General features: G+C 45.4%; 1 protein-coding gene across 1 annotated transcript; it reads right to left on the bottom strand.

Annotated features, from left to right (window-relative positions):
* Positions 1-20,166: 20,166 nt before the first annotated feature.
* Positions 20,167-23,223, bottom strand: LOC139549708 (frizzled-9-like). The gene has a single exon (XM_071360403.1). The coding sequence runs from the start codon at positions 22,714-22,716 to the stop codon at positions 20,962-20,964; it is 1,755 nt and encodes a 584-aa protein (XP_071216504.1). The 5' UTR covers positions 22,717-23,223; the 3' UTR covers positions 20,167-20,961.
* Positions 23,224-26,252: the final 3,029 nt, after the last annotated feature.

Raw genomic sequence — 26,252 nt, 5'->3', positions numbered from 1 at the left:
GCATTTCGCAGCAGCAAACAAACATATTTCATAGGTGAATCCACAGGGGACTTTGTGAGTATGTTTGTGTGTATGTCATGTGGCTGTGGTGTGGGTACCAATCTTCATATAAGGGCTGGTGATGAAACGTTTTCTCTGGAACAAAGTCAACAGACAAGAAAAATCCTGACAGCCTGACTATGCAGACTGAAGGCAGACTGAGCCACAGAACCATACAGAGGGACAAAAATGACCTGAAAACGACTGACAGAACAAACTCCCAAGACCTCTATCAGCAACATCAATGCACCCAATTAAATCCCCTTCTCCCTTTCAATGCGAGCTCAGATGATTACTAATGCATTATTCACGAAACAGCCCTCTACTCCAAACTCCTTTACCCCAAATTTCTCGACAGAAGTGCATCCTCCTCTCCTTTGATGATAAAAAAACTGAGTTTAAAAAAAACTCCAGCATGCAGAAATAGAGAAGTTCTGAGGCTGAGATTCCTCCTGGGGAAAGACGGGGAGATCATCCCGATGGGAGTCTGCTCTCTGCGCTCCTCCCTCCTTCCTTCCCTCATCCCAGATTAGTTCAAACTCACCCAGCATTTACATCACTGATTTATGCACTGCTGCGACTGGATCTGGAAATAGACAATTTTATTTGTATGCTTCGTAACAACAGGTGTAGACGAACAGTGAAATACTTATTTACGGGCACTTCCCAACAATGCAGAGAGAAAGAAAATAGAGAAATAATAGAAAAGTAAAACACATAACACAAATATTAATACACAATGAGTAACAATAACTTGGCTATATACACAGGGTACCAGTACCGAGTCGATGTGCAGGGGTACGAGGTAGTTGAGGTAGATATGTACATATAACTAGGAATAAAGTGACAGATAATTAACAGCCTACATCAGATCAGACAGACTTGGACTGCTTACTGGCTGAATCCATTTTGCTTTCTATTTGAGAGGTTGAGCGGAGTGTTCAAGTGATCCACTCCTGACCCGGAGGTGCTGTGGTGTTTACTGGTTTTACATGTTACATCCTGGCACTTTGATCATTTGGCGAGGCTTTTTAGCCATGTTACATGTTACAGCTGTTGCATTGGCAGGATTAGAATAGCAGTTCAGGTTGCTATTGAAAGACTGTCTAACGTGTGAAAACAAATGACAGTCATTTCAGTACAGTTTTTAGACTAGTATCTTCACTTGTCAAAGGGTTCCTGTTCTACAACTTTTTCCCTGTGTTTCACTCATATGACAGTACGCGTGTCATGAGAAGCACATCTAGTCTTCAACATAGTCTTCATCTTACTTGTCTGCTGATTTAGTTCCTGAGTTAAACTAATCTTGAGTTAAGTACCCCCAGCCATTTCACCTATTTGGTCTGTGAATCAACTAATCCTGGATGATTAGTTGAACAGTTGAATCAGATATGTTGGTGGTACTCAAGTAGATCAAAGTGGAATGGCTTGAGGAGGTTTGGGACACATTGCTTTAGCCCAACACACTGCCTCTTCCCCCTGCCAATTTCCCAGGCGGTGTTTCATGGGCAAAGAAAACCAGAGAATTCAATAACCCCGTTTATACCTGGTGCTAACATGGGTCGTTGATCCAGATCTAGTCTACATTCTAATTGTACCCACATTTCCAGAAATGTGTCTACACATGGTATTAAAATGTTTCTGTTATCCTGTCCACTGTGTCTGCATTGTCACCAGATTTCCTGGTCCCTTCCTTTGTGTAAATTATTTCACAGCTATTCTTTCAGAATAATATTTATTGTAAGACACATTTTGATGTAATTAGTCAATGGTGCCACCTGTCAATTATTTTAGAGTTCGGAATAATGATGATTTACTGGTTTCTCTGTCCAGATCGGTCTACACTTGTAACATATCCAGACACAATGTGTGTCTGACTACCTCCGGAGGTGGACATGATTACAATCAGATCACAATGTGTCTTTTGATTGTCTACACCTGTCTAAAATTGTGGGCACAATCACAATATTGAAAAGATCAGGACAAAGGACGCAAGTTAGAACCAGGTATAAACGGGGCTATTGAGACAGTTCTTTAGGCAGTTCAGAAATATTGGCTCCAATTTTTCCTATCATCAATTAAGCCTGTTCTCCGGCCAGGGGTGTTGACTTAGGCTGATCACTGCACATTAGACTGCTCAGCACTAAGAGGAACCAGCTGGCTGCCAATAGGCCACAGTCAGTCACACACACACTAGACATTTGTTGTACTGCAAATGAAGGAATGCTCAACCACCCCAAACCTAAAGAAAAAACAGTTATTTCATGAGAGTTATTCTTTATGTTAAGATGAACATGGTTCTCCATTGTGGCGTGTTGAACATTACATGCCAGCTCGATGTAGAACTGAAATCAACTGCCAGCCAATATAGGCTTTGGAAACAGTGAGGTGGTTGGTCGGTGATGATTTTGATGGCTAGTGATGTTTTTTTTCAGGTCTAGCTGCAGCTAAGTTCGATACCACAGTCTTCATTTTCTCTGTCGTCACACTTCATCATGACTTTCCTTGTTCTGGTAATAATACATTTCCTGTGTAGTTGGTCTGCTCTGCATCTGTTCTTGTTTACAGGCCAGAGAAGAGCCTCATTAAGGCTGACACACCGCTGGGCGGATGTGTCCAGAAAGTACCTATTAGTGTCTCCAGACTGCAGGCCAGAGCCACACTGGGCCAGGTGCTCATCAACACCGGTTGGCCTCTAGCTCTATTACACCATGCCAGGCCCTTCAGCACCAACAGGGAACATGGCCAGTATTGTTGTCCAGCTGCAGGGTGTCAGGGATAGGGCTGCATTTCTCTTGTTAGGTCAAGTGTGTGTGTGTGTGTGTGTGTGTGTGTGTGTGTGTGTGTGTGTGTGTGTGTGTGTGTGTGTGTGTGTGTGTGTGTGTGTGTGTGTGTGTGTGTGTGTGTGTGTGTGTGTGTGTGTGTGTGTGTGTGTGTGTGTGTGTGTGTGTGTGTGAGAGAGAGAGACATTTCAGAGTGATACCCTGAGAAAGAGGGCACTCTGAGACAAAGCCCTCAGTGAAGCCTGTGAGAGGAATTCCACAAGTGTTTTCAGTTTGAAGTGTCACAAAATAGTTCCTTGGGAGGGAAACAGAGGGGGGAGACAGAAGGGAAGGAGGGATTAGCAGTACCCCCTGCACTCTCATGAACTGCGGTCCTGCTCACACACACACACAGTGTAACCGACAGCACTATCTAACACTCACACAGTGTGTGACACGCAACACAACCAAACACTCTTCCAGGCGCTCTGCTGCTAAAACAAACGGCCACGAGGGAGCCCGGGAACAGCAGAGGTGGAAGTGATCCTCATGATTTACTCTTAACACAGGGGCCCCCCAGGGGTGTGTCCTCAGCCCTCTGTCGTTCACCCACGACTGAGTGACTTTTCAAAACACCAACTCCATCAAGTTTGCTGGCGACACTACGGTTGTAGGCCTGATAACCAACAACAACGTGTCAGCCTATATGTAACGGATGTGAAATGGCTATCTAATTAGCGGTGGTGCGTGCTAATAGCCTTTCAATCGGTGACGTCACTTGCTCTGAGACCTTGAAGTAGTGGTTCCCCTTGCTCTGCAAGGGCCGCGGCCTTTGTCAAGGGCGCACAACAGTGTCTCTACTTCCTAAGGCGGCTGATGAAATTCAGCATGCCACCCCGCGTCCTCCAAATGCTACTGCTGCACCATCGAGAGCATCCTGACCGGTTGCATCACGGCCTGGTACGGGAAATGCTCCGTCCACGACCCCAAGGCCCTCCAGCGGGTGGTGAAGACAGCCCAGTACATCACTGGGACCGTACTCCCACCCATCCAGGACATCTACTGGAAACACTGCCTGAGGGAGGCCCGCAGCATCATTGAGGACCCCTCACACCCCAGCCACGAGCTGTTCACTCCCTTACCGTCGGGCAGGCGGTATCAGAGCATGATGTCTGATAACAACAAGCTCAGAGACAGTTTCTATCTACAAGCCATCAGACTGCTGAACACTTCAACTGGACTGACCACCTGCTCTGATCCTCCGCAACTTAGCACACATGCACTCACTCATGCACACACCCACACAGACAAACACACACACACACATATACATTCATGCTATACACACATCACAACTGCTGCTACCAGACTCATATTATGATTGCTAAATACTGCACAATTTAAACACATTGCCCCCCAACCCCCCTTCCACAAAACACGTGTTAATATTGGATTTTAAATTGGACCGTCTTTATTATACTGATGCTAAAATGTTTATTTCATTCTACTGAGTCATTTACTTCATTCGTATTCCTATCTTTTATTATTTATTATTGTTGTTGCATTGTCGAGAAGGAACCTGCACGTAAGCAGGTTCCACAAGAGTTATATACCATGTACGTCCCGTACATACAACTAATACAACTTGAAACTTGAAGTGAGGGGAGGCTGAGGCCTGGGGTGTTTACACAGAGTGGCTAGAGAGAGAGCGGGAAATGCCACAGGAACATAATCCCCATGTTTGCCTTACCCTCGTTAATCCGACAAACGACACAGCGAGCAGATTGCCTTACAGAGAAAGCTGGCACTTCGATATTTATCTTCACTAAGGCAAACATCTGGCCTGCCGGGTCCACTTTCTCTGTGAGGAAGGAATGAGGGGGTAGTGGGGTGGCGATCCACTCGGCCAATTTATTTTGGGTGTTAAGTTTTCATTCAAAGTGAAAGTGATGCCGGGCAGTGAGACTGGGTCTTTGTTCCCCCCTGGGTCCCATTTGTGTGGAGGGACAGAGGGGCATGAGGAGAAGGAAGTTTGTGTGTGTACGTCTGTGTGCCGTGAGGAACGGGGGAGGGGGTATTACACGGAAGGTGCTGATGGTGTGAAACTTCTCTCCTTGTTGTTTGTTTTCATTATCGGTCAGGCGAAGCGGAACACCTTGGGTCACAGACAAGGTAACGCCCTCCTCTCCCCTCAGTGGGAGTAGGATATGTTACTATCTTGTTAAATTGGAATTATGGCCAGCCCATTCTCCACTCATCCTTCATAGGTTTGAACTGTAGGTGAACATTTTACTCGAGATATCTTCACAAGAGTGAGACCTGTATTAGTATTACTAATGTACCCTATTTCACTTCTTGTCCCCTATTTCACTGCTTTTCCAGATCAAATGAATCACAGGATTAAAATAACTTTTAAAAATGTTTGTATTTAGTAAGCGAAGGTAGCTTTTGTTTGTATTTAGTAAGCGAAGGTAGCTGTACAGTACAGCAGGTGTTTATTGTACTCTAGTCAGAGGTGTTTGAATCACCTGTGTCCCCTGTGATCACCTGGCCAACGTGGCCCTATTGACAGATGAAGAGTGTGTGAGAGTGAACAGTCCCTCTGTGTTACCTGGCTCAGTGAATGGTCTGAGAAGATGATCTTACCTGGCCATGTCACCTTTGCGTCAGCGACTCAGTTCAGACGGCGAACGTATCGTGTGTTACCTGGCCATGCTAATGGCGTGAGAGGATGTTAATTGGCCAAGAGGCGCCATCCTAGCCCCCGCTGACGTCAGAGCCAGGAGACGTGGCATAAAGCCTACATAAAGCCTAGACCTCCAGACGCGGTGGGTCCAGAGAACCAGAGTGTCTGCCCGCTGTCTGGCTACCTCCCCTGGACAGGGCTCCTGTCGCCTGGCTGCGGAGGGCCACTCAACCGGGGTGGATATTCTTTCCTGCACATCTGCTGTGCATTAGCCAGAGCTCCGCCATTCAAAGGGTCCTTTATGGAGCCGTCAGCAGCCCCTCTGACTGTTCTATGAAAACACACACACACACTAGAAGGGTTGCTCACACCTCTTGAAAAACCCTCCTTTTTCTTTTACAGGAATCTGACCTCCTGCAGGACACAACAGCTGCAGCCCTTTTTTTTAATGAATCACCCGTGTTTAGTTCTGCTGTGTAGGAGGTGGGAGTCCAGGGGTGGTTAATACTCAGTTACACGCCTTAATGGTTTTCTTTCTGATTGAAGTCTTCTATCTGCCGAGAGCACACTCAGGATTAGTTTAAGGAGAGGTTTTGGGCTAAAAGATGTAGGCCTATATAGGGTGTTTAATGGTATAGAACAGAGAACATAATGCAGAGCATGTCTAGTGGAACAGCTATACTCCACTGGTTGGTTTGATTGGTACAGGGGGGTGACGCTCAGCCCCCCTCCCCTTTGGCCCTCCTTCTTTCCACCTGGGTTGTGCTTAATTAAGTAGGCCCCCCACCTCTCCAGTCCCCATTCTGCCCTCCCTGTGTTGGGGGTTTGGGGTTGGAGTGATTGGGGGGTTGGTATTGTTGTGGTGGGGGAGGTCTCTCTCCTTACACCCCTCTATAAAGCTACCAGCCGCTTCACAATGGGCCAGAGAACACAATAGGCCTCCAGGGCTAGTGGGCAAAATCACTCCTCTCTGTGTGTGTGTGTGTGTGTGTGTGTGTGTGTGTGTGTGTGTGTGTGTGTGTGTGTGTGTGTGTGTGTGTGTGTGTGTGTGTGTGTGTGTGTGTGTGTGTGTGTGTGTGTGTGTGTGTGTGTGTGTGTGTGTGTGTGTGTGTGTGTGTGTGTGTGTGTGTGTGTGTGTGTGTGTGTGTGTGTGTGTGTGTGTGTGTGTGTGTGTGTGTGTGTGTGTGTGTGTGTGTGTGTGTGTGTGTGTGTGTGTGTGTGTGTGTGTGAGATCACACCACCCTTCAGTACTCCTCAGTTCATTCATCTGTCACTCAATCGCAATGCATTGTTCTTTCTGGTTTGTTAGCGACACTGCTGGGTCAGCGTGCCAAGGTAATTTAACCTTTATTTAACCAGGTAGGCAAATTGAGAACACGTTCTCATTTACAATTGCGACCTGGCCAAGATAAAGCAAAGCAGTTCGACACATACAACAACACATAGTTACACATGGAGTAAAACAAACATATAGTCAATGATACAGTGAAAAAAAATAAGTCTATATACAATGTGAGCAAGTGAGGTGAGATAAGGGAGGTGAAGGCAAACAAATATATGTATAAATAAATAAAAATATAAAAAGGCCATGGTGGCGAAGTAAATACAACACAGCAAGTAAAATAAAAACTAAAAAACACTGGAATGGTTGGTTTGCAGTGGAAGAAAGCGCAAAGTAGAGACAGAAATAATGGGGTGCAAAGGAGCAAAATAAATAAATAAATACAGTAGGTAAAGAGGTAGTTGTTTGGGCTAAATTATAGATGGGCTATGTACAGGTGCAGTAATCTATGAGCTGCTCTGACAGCTGGTGCTTAAAGCTAGTGAGGGAGATAAGTGTTTCCAGTTTCAGAGATTTTTGTAGTTCGTTCCAGTCATTGGCAGCAGAGAACTGGAAGGAGAGGCGGCCAAAGGAAGAATTGGTTTTGGGGGTGACCAGAGAGATAAACCTGCTGGAGCGCGTGCTACAGGTAGGTGTTGCTATGGTGACCAGCGAGCTGAGATAAGGGGGGACTTTACCTAGCAGGGTCTTGTAGATGACCTGGAACCAGTGGGTTTGGCGACGAGTATGAAGTGAGGGCCAGCCAACGAGAGTGTACAGGTCGCAGTGGTGGGTAGTATATGGGGCTTTGGTGACAAAACGGATGGCACTGTGATAGACTGCATCCAATTTATTGAGTAGGGTTTTGGAGGCTATTTTGTAAATGACATCACCGAAGTCGAGGATTGGTAGGATGGTCAGTTTTACAAGGGTATGTTTGGCAGCATGAGTGAAGGATGCTTTGTTGCGGAATAGGAAGCCAATTCTAGATTTAACTTTGGATTGGAGATGTTTGATGTGAGTCTGGAAGGAGAGTTTACAGGCTAACCAGACACCTAGGTATTTGTAGTTGTCCACATATTCTAAGTCAGAGCCGTCCAGAGTAGTGATGTTGGACAGGCGGGCAGGTGCAGGCAGCGATCGGTTGAAGAGCATGCATTTAGTTTTACTTGTATTTAAGAGCAATTGGAGGCCACGGAAGGAGAGTTGTATGGCATTGAAGCTCGCCTGGAGGGTTGTTAACACGGTGTCAAAAGAAGGGCCAGAAGTATACAGAATAGTGTCGTCTGCGTAGAGGTGGATCAGAGAATCACCAGCAGCAAGAGCGACATCATTGATGTATACAGAGAAGAGAGTCGGTCCAAGAATTGAACCCTGTGGCACCCCCATGGAGACTGCCAGAGGCCCGGACAACAGACCCTCCGATTTGACACACTGAACTCGATCAGAGAAGTAGTTGGTGAACCAGGCGAGGCAATCATTAGAGAAACCAAGGCTGTCGAGTCTGCCGATGAGGATGTGGTGATTGACAGAGTCAAAAGCCTTGGCCAGGTCAATGAATACGGCTGCACAGTATTGTTTCCTATCGATGGCGGTTAAGATATCGTTTATGACCTTGAGCGTGGCTGAGGTGCACCCATGACCAGCTCTGAAACCAGATTGCATAGCGGAGAAGGTATGGTGGGATTCGAAATGGTCGGTAATCTGTTTGTTGACTTGGCTTTCGAAGACCTTAGAAAGGCAGGGTAGGATAGATATAGGTCTGTAGCTGTTAGGGTCAAGAGTGTCCCCCCCTTTGAAGAGGGGGATAACCGCAGCTGCTTTCCAATCTTTGGGAATCTCAGACGACACGAAAGAGAGGTTGAAAAGGCTAGTAATAGGGGTGGCAACAATTTCAGCAGATAGTTTTAGAAAGAAAGGGTCCAGATTATCTAGCCCGGCTGATTTGTAAGGGTCCAGATTTTGCAGCTCTTTTAGAACATCAGCTGACTGTATTTGGGAGAAAGAGAAATGGGGAAGGCTTGGGCGAGTAGCAGAGGGGAGGGCAGTGCTGTTGTCCGGGGTAGGGGTAGCCAGGTGGAAAGCATGGCCAGCCGTAGAAAAATGCTTATTGAAATTCTCAATTATAGTGGATTTGTCGGTGGTGACAGTGTTTCCTATCTTCAGAGCAGTTGGAAGCTGGGAGGAGGTGTTCTTATTCTCCATGGACTTTACAGTGTCCCAGAACTTTTTTGAATTTGTGTTGCAGGAAGCAAATTTCTGCTTGAAAAAGCTAGCCTTGGCTTTTCTAACTGCCTGTGTATACTGGTTTCTAGCTTCCCTGAAAAGTTGCATATCACGGGGGCTGTTCGATGCTAATGCAGAACGCCATAGGATGTTTTTCTGTTGGTTAAGGGCAGTCAGGTCAGGAGAGAACCAAGGGCTATATCTGTTCCTGGTTCTAAATTTCTTGAATGGGGCATGCTTATTCAAGATGGTGAGGAAGGCATTTTTAAAAAATGTCCAGGCATCCTCTACTGACGGGATGAGATCAATATCCTTCCAGGATACCTCGGCCAGGTCGATTAGAAAGGCCTGCTCGCTGAAGTGTTTCAGGGAGCGTTTGACAGTGATGAGTGGAGGTCGTTTGACCGCTGACCCATTACGGATGCAGGCAATGAGGCAGTGATCGCTGAGATCTTGGTTGAAAACAGCAGAGGTGTATTTGGAGGGCAAGTTTGTTAGGATGATATCTATGAGGGTACCCGTGTTTACGGAATTGGGGTGGTACCTGGTAGGTTCATTGATAATTTGTGTGAGATTGAGGGTATCAAGCTTAGATTGTAGGGTGGCTGGGGTGTTAAGCATGTTAAAATTTAGGTCGCCTAGCAGCACGAGCTCTGAAGATAGATGGGGGGCAATCAGTTCACATATAGTGTCCAGAGCACAGCTGGGGGCAGAGGGTGGTCTATAGCAGGCGGCAACGGTGAGAGACTTGTTTTTAGAGAGGTGGATTTTTAAAAGTAGAATTGTTCAAATTGTTTGGGAACAGACCTGGATAGTAAAACAGAACTCTGCAGGCAATCTTTGCAATAGATTGCAACACCGCCCCCTTTGGCCGTTCTATCTTGTCTGAAAATCTTGTAGTTGGGGATGAAAATGTCAGAATTTTTGGTGGTCTTTCTAAGCCAGGATTCAGACACGGCTAAAACATCCGGGTTGGCAGAGTGTGCTAAAGCAGTGAACAAAACAAACTTAGGGAGGAGGCTTCTAATGTTAACATGCATGAAGCCAAGGCTATTACGGTTACAGAAGTCATCAAAAGAGAGCGCCTGGGGAATAGGAGTGGAGCTAGGTACTGCAGGGCCTGGATTCACCTCTACATCACCAGAGGAACAGAGGAGGAGTAGGATAAGGGTACGGCTAAAAGCTATGAGAATTGGTCGTCTAGAACTTCTAGAGCAGAGAGTAAAAGGAAGTTTCTGGGGGCGATAGCTTAAAGGAATAATGTACAGACAAAGGTATGGTAGGATGTGAATACAGTGGAGGTAAACCTAGGTATTGAGTGATGATGAGAGAGATATTGTCTCTAGAAACATCATTGAAACCAGGTGATGTCATCGCATATGTGGGTGGTGGAACTGTAAGGTTGGATATGGTATAGTGAGCAGGGCTAGAGGCTCTACAGTGAAATAAGCCAATAAACACTAACCAGAACAGCAATGGACAAGGCATATTTACATTAAGGAGAGGCATGCTTAATCGAGTGATCAATAAGGGTCCAGTGAGTAGAGGTTGGTTGGGGTCACGGCGATCCAGACAGCTGGCCGGGTAGATGGCTATCGGTAGCGAGATAGCATAGTATGGAAGTCTATTTGTAGATACCTCGTGCGTTTCCGTCGGTAGGTTAGTGGGGTTCCGTGTGGTAGAGGGGATCAATCCAAATTGGCAAAATAGATATAGTGACCCAAGAAAAAAATAAAAATAAAATAATAATAATAATAATTGTCCGATATACTTATTCAGATAGCAGCCGGTAAGACAGCTAACGGTTAGCGGGCCCCAGATGAGCGTTCAGGTAACGTCGGGACGGAGGTGGCAGTTGGATAACTCCCTCGGGCAGATAACGTCGGCAGTCAGTCGTGAAGGCCCGGCGGGGCTCCGTATCTGCAGCAACAACAAAACAAAAAAAAACGGGTCCGGATAGGTGACTGTAGCCCAGGAATGGCTGATGGAACTCCTCAGCTGGCTAGCTCCGGAATGATTTGAGTTTGCTCCGGGATCGACGTAAGCCAATAGTCACACGGTTTGCAGCTAGCTAGCTGCAAATGTCCAGAGCCTGCGGCTGAAATCCGGGGAAACTGAGAGAAAAAAAAGTCCCGGAATGCTCCGGTCCGAGTCGCGTTGCACAAAAGTGCCGGTAGATTATCGAGCTAAAGGAATAGCTGATGACCACAAAACGTGGGCAGCTGAGACACCAACGCTAGCCAGCAGACCGGCTAATTTCTGGGCAGCTACAGATTAGCTTCTGGCTAGCTATCGGATAGCTTCTGGTTAGCTTTCTGGCTAGCTTCTGAATTAGCCCCTGGCTAGCTTCCACGGTGGATTTTCAGATTTGAGGTAAATAATACTTTTTTGTAATTGGTGAAGCGGGTTGCAGGAAAGCTTTTGCAGGAAAGCTTTTGTAGTTGAGTTCTTGGATAATAAAATATATAAAAGATATGCGAAGAAAGGTGTAAATATATATATATACAGGACACGACAATACGAAACAGAAATGACGTCTGAACTGCTAAGCCATCTTAGCCAATAATGTTTATTTATTTTACCCATATTTTACCAGGTAAGTTGACTGAGAACACATTCTCATTTACAGCAACGACCTGGGGAATAGTTACAGGGGAGAGGAGATGAATCAGCCAATTGTAAACTGGGGATGATTAGGTGGCCATGATGGTACAGTATGGTACAGAATTTAGCCAGGACACCGGGGTTAACACCCCTACGATAAGTGCCATGGGATCTTTAGTGACCACAGAGAGTCAGGACACCCGTTTAACGTCCTATCCAAAACAAAAGACAGCACCCTACTCAGGGCAATGTCCCCAATCACTGCCCTGGGGAATAAAACAACAACAATTTCACCAGAGGAAAGGGTGCCTCCTACTGGCCCTCCAAGACCACTTCCAGCAGCATCTGGTCTCCCATCCAGGACCAACCCTGCTTAGCTTCAAAAGCAAGCCAGCAGTGGGATGCAGGGTGGTATGCTGCTGACCTAAGTTATCAGGTAGTTTTTCTGGTGGTACTGAAAAGGCTCTGACTGAAATAATGTTCCTTGGAGTGCATAAATATGAAACAGCACTCAGAGATAAAAAAAAATCTAATCAAAGTGTGGAGTGAAGTGTGGAGTGAATTCAAAGGCAGAGGAACTTGGAAGATTTTACCCTGGGGAGAGGAGGAAGGCTGTGCTGGGCTGGCTTTCTAAGAGGAACACAGACCCGTGTGGGGAGCTTTTGATGGCTGAGCGTGACATGAGTATATTTTGGGACAGGGTAACAGTGTGACAGCCACACTCGCCAGCCAACAGAGATGCAAGCAGCTCTCATCCTCTTCACCCACCTCACACACCTGCCAGCCTCACACACCTGCCATTTTGAAACGATGTGTCATGTTGTTTCCTGGGATTAGGAGGTAAGGGTCCGTTAGTGTGACAGACAGGGTTGTGTTCTCGCATTTGAAAGTAATGGGGACAAACAGAGAGAGGTGTAAAGTGCAGGCAGACATACGAAGCAGGGTAGTGGAGAGAGGCATGCAGGGTGAAGACAGACTCACATCCTAGCCTTTACACTTCCCTTCTCCTTTCAGTGTTTCTATAAAGCAGGTCGTAATGCAGCATGGGTTTGTGTTCTTTGTTGCTGTTGTTGATTTTGTTGTCTTTTGTAGTTTCTACTCTCTTTATCTCCTCTCAAAAGAGACTCTATAGTACTGGCGATTAAAGGGGTGCTGCCTAGCAACCGATTCAAAATGGCAGCTACCAAAGGGGTGCTCTCTCTCTCTCAAATGCCTGACCTACATAATCCCAAGCCTCTGATCGATGGCGCAACACGACAACACAATGAAAGGGGCAACATTATTCTTTAACCCTCAAACAAATGCTTGCCATTGCTAGCCTCCACCCAGAGTCACTGCACCCCGGGTCATATCAAAGGATGAGTTTAAATCTAAAAAGAGGATGAGTATAAGCAACACTGAAATTAAATAAACATGAAATTAAATCAATGTATCTGAGAAGAAGGCAAAGCCGATTATGATCCCGGCGATGCTGTTAGCTTATTAGCGCCTACACAGCAAGAGAGGCGGAACCTCCCTTTGTTCTCTAACTCATCCACCAGTCCAGAGGCAGGAGAAAAAGGGATGAGATGCGTTTAGAGTTCTGTCTGATTTACTGATCACAGATTTTTTTTTTTAAATATGAAATTCCAACTAATTACAATAATGGAGTTGTCTGTTCCAAATCCAACTGAACTGCTATCTGTGGTAAATGTTCCTGTAAGCTCTTTGAAAGCTTACAGGAACATTCAGACATTTTTTAAAAATGCCTTCCTCACCATCTTGAATAAGCATGCCCCATTCAAGAAATTTAGAACCAGGAACAGATATAGCCCTTGGTTCTCTCCTGACCTGACTGCCCTTAACCAACAGAAAAACATCCTATGGCGTTCTGCATTAGCATCGAACAGCCCCCGTGATATGCAACTTTTCAGGGAAGCTAGAAACCAGTATACACAGGCAGTTAGAAAAGCCAAGGCTAGCTTTTTCAAGCAGAAATTTGCTTCCTGCAACACAAATTCAAAAAAGTTCTGGGACACTGTAAAGTCCATGGAGAATAAGAACACCTCCTCCCAGCTTCCAACTGCTCTGAAGATAGGAAACACTGTCACCACCGACAAATCCACTATAATTGAGAATTTCAATAAGCATTTTTCTACGGCTGGCCATGCTTTCCACCTGGCTACCCCTACCCCGGACAACAGCACTGCCCTCCCCTCTGCTACTCGCCCAAGCCTTCCCCATTTCTCTTTCTCCCAAATACAGTCAGCTGATGTTCTAAAAGAGCTGCAAAATCTGGACCCTTACAAATCAGCCGGGCTAGATAATCTGGACCCTTTCTTTCTAAAACTATCTGCTGAAATTGTTGCCACCCCTATTACTAGCCTTTTCAACCTCAAGAGCTTACAGGAAGAGAGCTTACAATTTCTCATATTGACACCAAATGTGATTGTACCATTGGTATGCATGTCTCAAGTGTTGATGGTTGGGATGACAGGGATGAGGATCAGAGATGACGGTTGAGACTGAGGCTTCTTGTAATGTGAAGATATCAGGGCTTTCAGATGTGAAAAGGCACATGATATGATACATCACTGGCAAGCCAGCAAATAACAGAGATAAAGACATTACATTATGAGTTATGATTGTTCATACCTATCGTGTAGTTGGACAAACAACATCATGTTTTAAAGACATAGATGGTTTGGGTAACCATCTGTTATAACAGAGATATTAGCTCTGTGTCACAACAATATTCATTTCAATATCCTTTATTTAACTAGGCAAGTCAGTTAAGAACACATTTTTATTTACGATGATGGCCTAGCCCAGCCAAACCCTAACGATGCTGGGTCAATTGTGCACCGTCCGATGGGACTCCCAATCACGGCCAGTTGTGATACAGCCTAGAATCGAACCAGGGTCTGTAGTGATGCCTCTAGCACTGAGATGCAGAGCCTTGGACCACTGCGCCACTCAGGAGCCCCATCATTGCTGCTTACTAAATAGCTCATGATTGTCTGAAATGTTTATGAAATTCCAAGGCATTGAAAAATATACAGCAGATAATGAATGCTCTAAATCTTTGGGTTTTCCTCGGATTTAATTTAATTTACATGGTAAATATTATCGCAATTTTCAGCAATGGACCTTTCTCTCAAATTTTTTCAACCCAGGCTATAATAAGGTTATTCTTTCACACTAGTCTCTTTATCAGAAGTTTAGGCTTGGTTTTTGTTGGTTGTATGTACTGTATATCTGAAAATGTTTATGTTTTTGTATGTGTATTAAATAGTTATAACTGTGTGTGTGCTGGTTAGTGAATGTGTGTGTGTGCTGGTAAGAGAGAGCCAGAGAGACGGCGTTGAACTGGCAGCCCAGTGGGAGGCCAGTAGTGAAGGGTCTGAGCTGTGTGAACTCTGCTGCTGCTCTCAGACAGAGAGCCCAGTAGGAGGCCGGTAGTGAAGGGTCTGAGCTGTGTGAACTCTGCTGCTGCTCTCAGACTGAAGCATTTTCATGGAAAGCATCTCTTTGGGGCCTGCAGGTTTTCAATGCACTCATTTACACATCAAAACCGCCCAGGAAAGGGATAGTACTGAGAGGGAGTGGGGGAGGGCAGAGGAGGGACAGCAGCAGGGTAATGAAGGATGCTTTCTCCCCCGCACCCCCCGAGGGGTAGGCAGGTTTAGGGCCAGGAGGGAGGGGCCTCAGTGCCATAACGATCACCTCTCTAATCAGACGCATGACCAGACAGCCGGATTTCTATTCACACCGACCGCCCAGACAATCACATAGACAATGTCAGCTCAGTAGTCCCTTAACTTTTAATAAACCCACCTCGAAAATAAATCCAATTCACCCAGCCTAAACAGTTAATGTAATACTCCACTGTGTGATAAATCAACCTCCTCCCACACAAAAACAAACCAGATACAGACTCCTATGTCATGCTTCTCCAGTCTGAGTCAATACACTGTAGGGATCCGGAGAGAGTAGCTAGAGACAAAGACAAGATAAAGTATGTTGAAGTCCCCTCTAACTTTTTCAGATAGGTGCAGAGACAGACAGACACTGAGTCCATTCTGTCTCACAGACTGTAGTTAGAGAAGGATACCTCCTCAAGGTTAACCCCCTGAGCCTTGTGGTTGAAAAAAACAGTGCCTTGGCCAAGCAAAATCTTTCGACCAAAACCAAGATTACTCACTCTTGAAATTGAGCATTTCTGTTAAAAAAAGGGTGTGGGGATTCTTTCCATGGTCGTGCTGATTGGCTGGCACAGGTTCTAGAGGGCTGACCTCAGGAGTGTGTGTGAAGGGCAGGTGTTACCAGAGGTGTGTGTTTTTCTCTATATATGAAGTAGAGTTCGAAGCAGTCGGCACGTCGGATGATTTTTTACCCGATTCCTCGGATGAATCTTGAATTTTTCATCAACTGACTTTCTACCACCTGGTTTGTATTTAAATTCAGCTTTACACTGTTGGCCACAGGTATGGTGCCCCACAGGACACACAGCCCAAACAAACTCTGTTTTAGCTATTCTGGGCCCAGCCCCATACTCCCTTCCCCCTCCCTTCCATCTACATAGAAGTTCAGTAGTGTTGTGAGTCTGAACAAGTTTTTCCTCTGGAGATAGAACAGAACAGCTAGAAAATTCCCAAACTACTGGCACTAAAATATACAGACAGCATTCAATCCTGGAACAAGCCCCATTGAACAAGGTTTATAAACAACAAAGTTTGCAAAAGCTCCCTGTTACTGCAATCACTGTATGTTGTCTTTGGGGATTCGTTTTCTCTGTCCAGCCACACAAATAAATCAAGTGCCTCCATATTTCCTTACTCAACCCTTGTCCTCCGCACACTGCAGTTCCTATCTAATCACAGAAAACACAGGTGGGACTGGCTTTCTTAGATGTTTTTAAGAGCAAGTGTTTCACCTCACTGGGTCATGTCACAGAGCGTAAACCAGAGTGGAAGCCAGCAGCTCGTTCAACCGTACGCGAACAGATGCATGTGGATTTAACTCCAGTTACTGTGTCCCAGCGACATGTTCCAAAGAAAACTCACACTCACTTTTAATAGTTAAATGTGGTTGGCGATGTCAAGACTTCAGCTCTCTTTGCCAAGCAATGGACAATGTCTACAATGTCCATGCAAGGAAAACACAGAGGTTAACCCCCATCTCCCTCCTTACATTTGCGAACACACACACACACACACACACACACACACACACACACACACACACACACACACACACACACACACACACACACACACACACACACACACACACACACACACACACACACACACACACACACACACACACACACACACACACACACACACACACACACACACACACACACACACACACACACACACACACACACACACACACACACACACACACACACACACACTATAATACATTACAATATATACTACACTGATCTGCAACAATTGTGATGAGTAAATTCCTTTAGTTTTGACATGCCACAATCTTCTGAATTTGAATGCAGTTGTTAAGTTTTTATAATCTTGAAGTTGATGGTATCTAACAAAGGTTAAATGAAAACCCCAAAACACAACCGTCTACAAAGCTTGACAAAATCTAAACGTTAAAGTGAGCAGCAGTCTGATGATGTAAATGTAACTCCTGATCCTCACATCTTTCCATGCCATCACCCCATATGTTGCCTGACACAGAACACAATTACACAAACATAATAAACAATTACATTTACTGTCAAACACCATACATCCCAGCAAGCCTTACAGTGAAAAAGCTGGTCTCTTATATTCGTGTGTGCTTATAATTGACATTGACACCCTAATTGTGTGTGTGTAATCTATAGGCCTACTGAACAGTTGCTGCCAGAATAAGGCTTTGATGTCCCAAATTCAGAGACAAAACCATGCAACCAATGACCAATATGTAGGATGTAGTATGAAATTTGTGAAACTTTTTGGTCAAATACAAATCTTCAATTAAATTCTGCCCAATTTAGATCTAAAGTGCTGGACTAGTGCTGAGATCTAGTTGGCCTACTTCAAATTCCTCCTCCTGGATCAAAGTGTCGTGTATTTGCATGGGGATCAAACAGAGCGGAGTAGACTGAGAGGGCACAATAGTGGTTCGGGGAAAGGATTAGCAAACCCATTAATTAAATATATTTTTCTGTGAACAGCTCCCGCATTTTAAAGGGGTACTTCGGGATTTTTTGCAATGAAGCCCTGTATCTAATTCCCCAGAGTAAAATTAACTCTTGGATACGCCTACCATTTGTATGTCTCTGCCTGCAGTTTGAAGGAAGTTTCTAACAAGCGTTAGCACACACGCAATGGCTGGATGTCTATGGTAACTGCTAGCATGCTAGTAGATACCATAGACTTCCAGTCATTGCGCTAACGCTAGTTAGCATTGGCTCACAAAACTGCCTCAAATGTCCTTCATACTGGATGCCGAGACATAATGGTATCTATGAGTTCATCTGACTCTAGGGAAGTAGATAAAGGGCTTCATTGCCAAAATCCCGAAGTATCCTTTTAAAGATGATGACCCGAACATTGAGACTACTTACCATGGATTGTCACTCTATTCATCTCCAATTCTCTTTGCGGAATAGTGTGTCGATGTTGCTTCCAGGATGTAGCCTAAAGTATACGCAGCCCATGCAGTTGGCGAGCGATTCTCACTGTAGAAAATTGCGCCAAAGCAAGAGAGGTAATTAAGGACCAAATGGTCGACAGGAAAATAAATAACAAATGTTGGCCTTATTGTCCTGTGATCAATGTATTCAAAGAGGATACAACATTGTAGTGAGAAGAGATGGGTGTATTAGGCTACAAAAGTAAGGAATATAAACTGTTGTATTTATCCTTATATTGTATATTAAGAAAAATGCTCCAAAGGATTACAGTTGATTTTTGCATGTTGACATTACCATAGGAATCAGGCCACCTTTAATTTGCAAAATAATGAACCCTACTACAGTCTACTTCACCCAAAATAGAATGAACCCTACTACAGTCTACTTCACCCAAAAGAGAATGAACCCTACTACAGTCTACTTCACCTAAAAGAGAATGAACCCTACTACAGTCTACTTCACCCAAAAGAGAATGAACCCTACTACAGTCTACTTCACCTAAAAGAGAATGAACCCTACTACAGTCTACTTCACCCAAAAGAGAATGAACCCTACTACAGTCTACTTCACCTAAAAGAGAATGAACCCTACTACAGTCTACTTCACCCAAAAGAGAATGAACCCTACTACAGTCTACTTCACCTAAAAGAGAATGAACCCTACTACAGTCTACTTCACCCAAAAGAGAATGAACCCTACTACAGTCTACTTCACCCAAAAGAGAATGAACCCTACTACAGTCTACTTCACCTAAAAGAGAATGAACCCTACTACAGTCTACTTCACCCAAAAGAGAATGAACCCTACTACAGTCTACTTCACCTAAAAAAGAATGAACCCTACTACAGTCTACTTCACCCAAAAGAGAATGAACCCTACTACAGTCTACTTCACCCAAAAGAGAAGGAACCCTACTACAGTCTACTTCACCCAAAAGAGAATGAACCCTACTACAGTCTACTTCACCTAAAAGAGAATGAACCCTACTACAGTCTATTTCACCCAAAAGAGAATGAACCCTACTACAGTCTACTTCACCTAAAAGAGAATGAACCCTACTACAGTCTACTTCACCCAAAAGAGAATGAACCCTACTACAGTCTACTTCACCTAAAAGAGAATGAACCCTACTACAGTCTACTTCACCCAAAAGAGAATGAACCCTACTACAGTCTACTTCACCTAAAAGAGAATGAACCCTACTACAGTCTACTTCACCCAAAAGAGAATGAACCCTACTACAGTCTACTTCACCTAAAAGAGAATGAACCCTACTACAGTCTACTTCACCCAAAAGAGAATGAACCCTACTACAGTCTACTTCACCCAAAAGAGAATGAACCCTACTACAGTCTACTTCACCTAAAAGAGAATGAACCCTACTACAGTCTACTTCACCCAAAAGAGAATGAACCCTACTACAGTCTACTTCACCTAAAAGAGAATGAACCCTACTACAGTCTACTTCACCCAAAAGAGAATGAACCCTACTACAGTCTACTTCACCTAAAAAAGAATGAACCCTACTACAGTCTACTTCACCCAAAAGAGAATGAACCCTACTACAGTCTACTTCACCCAAAAGAGAAGGAACCCTACTACAGTCTACTTCACCCAAAAGAGAATGAACCCTACTACTGTCTACTTCACCTAAAAGAGAATGAACCCTACTACAGTCTATTTCACCCAAAAGAGAATGAACCCTACTACAGTCTACTTCACCTAAAAGAGAATGAACTCTACTACAGTCTACTACACCCAAAAGAGAATGAACCCTACTACAGTCTACTTCACTTAAAAGAGAATGAACCCTACAACAGTCTAGCACATCTGATTTATTCTGGTCGTCCTGGGATAATGAAATGAACAAATCATGAATATCTATAGGCATAGATAATCTAACAAAGTTCTCATTTTGTGAGAATTTTATTTATTTATTTATTATAGAACCAAATCATTATCAAAGAGAACGTAAGATGCAATACGTTTTGCAATGCATTTCCCTCTCAAGTCTCCACTAAATATAATTTCCTCAATCAATATAATGAAGCGAAGCCATATTGAAACATATATAGTATTCACACTGAACTTAATAATAGTAAATAAACCATGACCAAGAACATACAATTAAAAGGCAGTTTGAAAATGTATACCACATGTTATTATTCTTAAGAACTTGATAAGAGGCACTTTATTTTCCTTGATTCTCAAGAGTTTAATCTTTAGCCTAATAGATGCATGTTCACTCCAATCAAACTTGTGAGAAAACAAAGTAAACTTCAAATAAATATATATACAATAAATAGACTGTTTAACATTTAAACATATTTATGAAGTTATTTATACCCAGTTCAGGGGACAACAATGCCTCTCCTTTAAAATGTCCATGCAAGCCCTTTTCTGCATTGCAGTTGAGCATCTCTGTGTAATACAGTCCACAGATCTGGTGTGTCTATAGAGAGCAATACTGAAATGCATCAATACTGAAATAAGGAAAGCTGTGTCTACTTCCATACTGTAGCCTGTGCTTTCTCCCTATGCACAGAAAAGCAGCAATTGACAGTTGAATTATAACTTCTCTCATTCCTCTCAATCTTATTCCATATACAACAATGTCACCCCAGTAGCTCCATGCGTTTAGACAGAGCATTGAATGAACTGCATACTGGTAATGTACTGTCTGTCAGTGTCAGACATGTGTGGGGCTGTCTGAGTAAGGGTCTGTCTTGGCCATGTGGAGCACCACGGCAGGGGCTTTGTAATGACAGTGTGTGCTGCTGCAGCTCACGCTGCCACAGGGCTTCCTGCTAGTCCTGTCTGATGCCAGCTTCCTGCTGCACAGGCCCTGCCAGGTCTGCAGGGTCTTGGAGCTCCACACCCACACACCACTGGTGATGCCCACCACCAAAGACATGAAGATCTTCAGCATGAACACCACCACAGTGGGCACCGACGCATCCAGGGAGCAGTCCTCGTTCCGGCGCCCGGGGAACGACACGCACTTGCCCTCTAGCCCCCTGAACTTCCAGTAGTCCATGTTGAGCCTCTCGTAGAAGTAGCAGATGATGACGCAGGTGGCGGGCACCGTGTACAGGATGGAGTAGATGCCGATCTTCACCATCAGCTTCTCCAGCTTCTCCGTGTTGGTGCCTTCGGTTTTCATCACCTTGCGGATGTGGAAGAGCGCCACAAAGCCGGTGAGGACGAAGGACGTGCCAATGACCAGGTAGCAGGACAGAGGGATGAGCACAAAGCCGGTGAGCGCTCCAGAGTCCATGCTGCCCACGTAGCACAGACCCGTCAGCTCATCCCCTGCTACCTTCCTCATGGTGAGGATGATGATGGTCTTCAGAGCCGGGATGCCCCACGCGGCCATGTGGAAGTAGTTGCTGTGGGACTCAATGGCCTCGTGGCCCCACTTCTTACCAGCGGCCAGGAACCAGGTGAGGGTAAGGATGACCCACCAGATGGACGAGGCCATACCGAAGTAGTAGAGGATGAGGAAGACGATGGTGCAGCCTGTGGACTCCAGCCCCTCCTGGATGATGTAAAGCTCGCCATTCTCCCGGTCGCAGGCGATGTTCTCGGCCCCGGCCACCGAGCGGATAATGAAGGCCACAGAGTAGATGTTGTAGCACATGGAGAGGAAGATGATGGGCCGTTCAGGGTACTGGAAGCGGTGGGGGTCCAGGAGGAAGGTGAGAACGGTGAAGGACGTGGAGACGAAACAGAGCGTTGACCACACCGTCATCCAGATGAAGGCAAAGTCCTTGTCCCTTCTGGACCAGAACACGTCCACTGCCGAGGAGCAGCGGGGGGCACACGACTGGCTCTTCTCCACGTACTGGAACTTCTCTGGGTTCTCGCAGGACCCCAGACTGCCCGTGGAGCGCCCGTTACCGCTACCCGGTTGCCTTGGCCGAGGGGGAACAGGAAGCATGCCCTCTCCCTTCTTGATCTCTGTCTTGGTGTCATTCTCTGGAGCCTCCATGCACAGCGCGTTGGGGTCGTTCCTGGTCGGGAGCTTGGAGCAATCCAGCGAGTCAGGCCATGCATAGTGGAACTTCTCCATAATGGGTGAGCACTTCTGCCTGGCCTGCTCACACATGGGCCTGCAGGCTGGGATGGAGGTAGACACTTTATCAGTGCACATGGGGGTGTAGAGAGAGCAGAGGAAGAAACTTAGGTGCACATCACAGCCATACTCCACTAGAGGTGCAAACTCATTCAGCTTGATGGCAGCCTCCTTTTGGTTGTCATGGTCCATAAAATTGGGCATTCTGGTCATGTTGTAGCCAATGCCCTGGCACATGGGGATTACTATGGGTTCGCATTTGGCTGGTCTGCCTCGTTCCAGGTCGTAGGTTCCTAGCTCCACACTGTAGCCAGCAACCACCAACTGACACCAGAGAGAAATCAGTATCTTCAAAGGAGACCCCTCCATGCTTCTTTTCAGTCATATGTTTAGTGTAAGAACAAGTTGCATTTGTTCAGACCAAAAATGTAAATTCATGCGGATATGTCCATATTATTTTACCATTGTAAGCACAGCCGCCAAAACAAGCGTTGTAAATCCGTTGTTACAAATGCATTTCCTGCTGCTATACAACGCAAATGCAGGTCAAATTTATCAAAAATAATTCCAGTAGGTACACATTACTCTATTATATAAAATAAAAAAATAAAGCTTCCACGGTATTAGGTGTTTAAATGTCCTTAGAAGGTAAGACTCGGCAGAGACGGCAGAGTTCAATCTAGAAAATTAAGTTTGCAATGCAATGAGAAAATAACGCTGGTGAGCTCAAATAACGTTCATTAGAGAACGTGTTAATCCTGGACTTCTTAGTTTTGAATTTTTAAAGCTAAATCCGTGCAGCTGTTTGCAGCAGTACATATATTTCACTCTACCTCAGACAACCGCTCTCCATCCATCGTTTGAGAACACTGAACTTTCTCTTCTATTTGCGGCTCTTACCCAATGCGAGGGTGGGCACTTCCATGACGCGACGCTTCCATCTCGCACCGCCCACCACTGACCTGAGAAGCGTCTTTAAGCGCACGCACGACTATATTAAATCCACATTTCTTTATTTGGACATTTGAAAGTGGTGAGTGAGGTTTGGATAAACTTGAATCTTATCATTTAACCGAGTGATCATGACAATAGGCTATGGCCCATTCTGTCCAAATAGTTTATAAGGCATCTTATGATAGGCTACACATCTGCTTCTGCAATGGTTTAAGTGAGTAGTGAAATGGTCACTATTTATCATACAGTATCACAATGATGTATATTATGTCACGTGGCCAGTGTTTGTGCCTAGGAAAAAGACTATTGTTACCATCTAGTGGCTGAATGGTAGGCTACAATTGCCCCCTTGACATCTCAAAGAAGTGTTTGATCTTTTCATTCACTATGTGATATAGCTGACTCTACTCATGCACAAAATCCCATTGATGAGGCTATTTTAGGAAAGGCCAAAGAGAGACCAGAAAATATCAAAGAGACAGTATGATCCAACAGCTTATAATATGACAGTGACATACAGCCTAATAAATCATGGTCTTGGTAATTATATCAGACATGTTCAAAAACTAGGTGCACATTAGGCCCATGAACTAGGTGCACCTCCGACACATGATGCTAAATCTGTTTGAGCTTTCAAAGGTAAATTAAAGATATCTATAAAATGCATAAAATATTGAAATAGGCAGCTTCACCAACACTTGAGTTTATGAAAAGGTTTCCTGAAATCAGTCACAGATAACTGAAAGAGATCTCCCCAAGGAGTCATTTCAGATGTGGATTAATGTATTTTCATTGTTGGCCAATTGCAGCAGTGCTTATTCTGCATCAGAGGCAATGTCCAAGCCTGGATTGGCTTTGAACTCCTCTTACTGCAATAGAGAGAGAGTGACTTTAACTATTTGCTCATTGTTACAACACTGTATATAGCCATAATATGTCATTCGAAATGTCTCTATTCCTTTGGAACTTTTTGTGAGTGTAATGTTTACTGTTCATTTTTTGTTTATCTCACTTTTGTTTATTATCTATTTCACTTGAGAGAGAGAGAGAGAGAGAGAGAGAAGCTGTGAATGATCTGAGAGACAAAGCAAGAAGGGCCTTCTATGCCACCAAAAGGAACATACAATTTCACATACCAATTAGGATCTGGCTAAAGATACTTGAATCAGTTATAGAACCGATTGGCCTTTTATGGTTGTGAGGTCTGGGGTCAGCTCACCAACCAATAATTCACAAAATGGGACAATCAGCAAATTGAGACTCTGCATGCAGAATTCTGCAAAAATATCCTCTGTGTACAATGTAAAACATCAAATAATGCATGCAGAGCAGAATTAGGCCAATACCCGCTAATTATCAAAATCCATAGAAGAGACGTTAAATTCTACAACCACCTAAAAGGAAGCAATTCCCAAACAAAGCCATTACACACAGACAAATAAACCTGTAGAAGAGCCGGTCCTGGGGCTCTGTTCACAAACACAAACAGACCCCACAGTACCCCAGAACAGGAACACAATTAGGCCCAACCAAATCATGAGAAAACAAAAAGATAATTACTTGACACATTGGAAAGAATTTACAAACAGAGCAAACTTGTCACGATCGTGTGGAGGAGAGACGGACCAAAACGCAGCATGAGGAAAATAAGCCATCTTCTTTTAATTAAACGAACGAAGATGAACATGAAACGAAAACACTATTACAAACAAACAAAACAACAAATGATCGTGAAGCTAAATAACGCAAGTGCCCAGACGAGCAACAAACGTTAAACAAGACAACTACCCACAAAAGCCTATTGCCTATGGCTACCTTAAATATGGCTCCCAATCAGAGACAAATGAATGACAGCTGTCTCTGATTGAGACCCAATCTAGGCAGCCATAGACATAACTAGACAACCTAACAATACTCTATCCCATACACATACAACACCCATAGACTAACCAAAACACACACAACATACAATGCCCACCCCAACTCACGCCCTGACCAACTAAACATAATCAAAATAACATAAAAATAGGTCAGGAACGTGACATAACCCCCCCCTCAAGGTGCGTACTCCGAACGCACCACCAAAAGTCTAGGGGAGGGTCTGGGTGGGCATCTGTCCACGGTGGTGGCTCCGGCTCTGGACGCTGTCCCCACACCACCATAGTCACTCCCCGCTTCCGTATCCCCCCCCCAATGACCACCCTCCAACTAAACCCACCTAACTGAAGGGGCAGCATCGGGATAAGGGGCAGCACCGGGATAAGGGGCAACACCGGGATGAGGGACGACAGCTCCGGGCTGAGGGACGGCAGCTCCGGGCTGAGGGACGGCAGCTCCGGGCTGAGGGACGGCAGCTCCGGGCTGAGGGACGGCAGCTCCGGACTGGCTGGCGGATCCTGGCTGGCTGGCTCTGGCTGGTCATGGCTGGCTGACGGCTCTGGCTGGTCATGGCTGGCTGACGGCTCTGGCTGGTCATGGCTGGCTGACGGCTCTGGCTGGTCATGGCTGGCTGACGGCTCTGGCTGGTCATGGCTGGCGGAAGGCTCTGGCTGATCCGGTCTGGCGGAAGGCTCTGGCTGATCCGGTCTGGCGGAAGGCTCTGGCTGATCCGGTCTGGCGGAAGGCTCTAGCGGCTCCTGTCTGGCGGACGGCTCTAGCGGCTCCTGTCTGGCGGACGGCTCTGTAGGCTCATGGCAGACGGGCGGCTTTGCAGGCTCATGGCAGACGGGCGGCTTTGCAGGCTCATGGCAGACGGACAGTTCAGACGGCGTATGGCAGACGGGCAGTTCAGACGCCGCTGGGCAGACGGGCAGTTCAGGCGCCGCTGGGCAGACGGGCAGTTCAGGCGCCGCTGGGCAGACGGGCAGTTCAGGCGCCGCTGGGCAGACGGGCAGTTCAGGCGCCGCTGGGCAGACGGGCAGTTCAGGCGCCGCTGGGCAGACGGGCAGTTC

The sequence above is a fragment of the Salvelinus alpinus genome, chromosome 22 (assembly GCF_045679555.1).
Source record: "Salvelinus alpinus chromosome 22, SLU_Salpinus.1, whole genome shotgun sequence".
Taxonomy (NCBI): domain Eukaryota; kingdom Metazoa; phylum Chordata; class Actinopteri; order Salmoniformes; family Salmonidae; genus Salvelinus; species Salvelinus alpinus.
The sequence above is the reverse complement of the archived record's forward strand: the minus strand, read 5'-3'. Positions and strand labels throughout refer to the sequence as shown.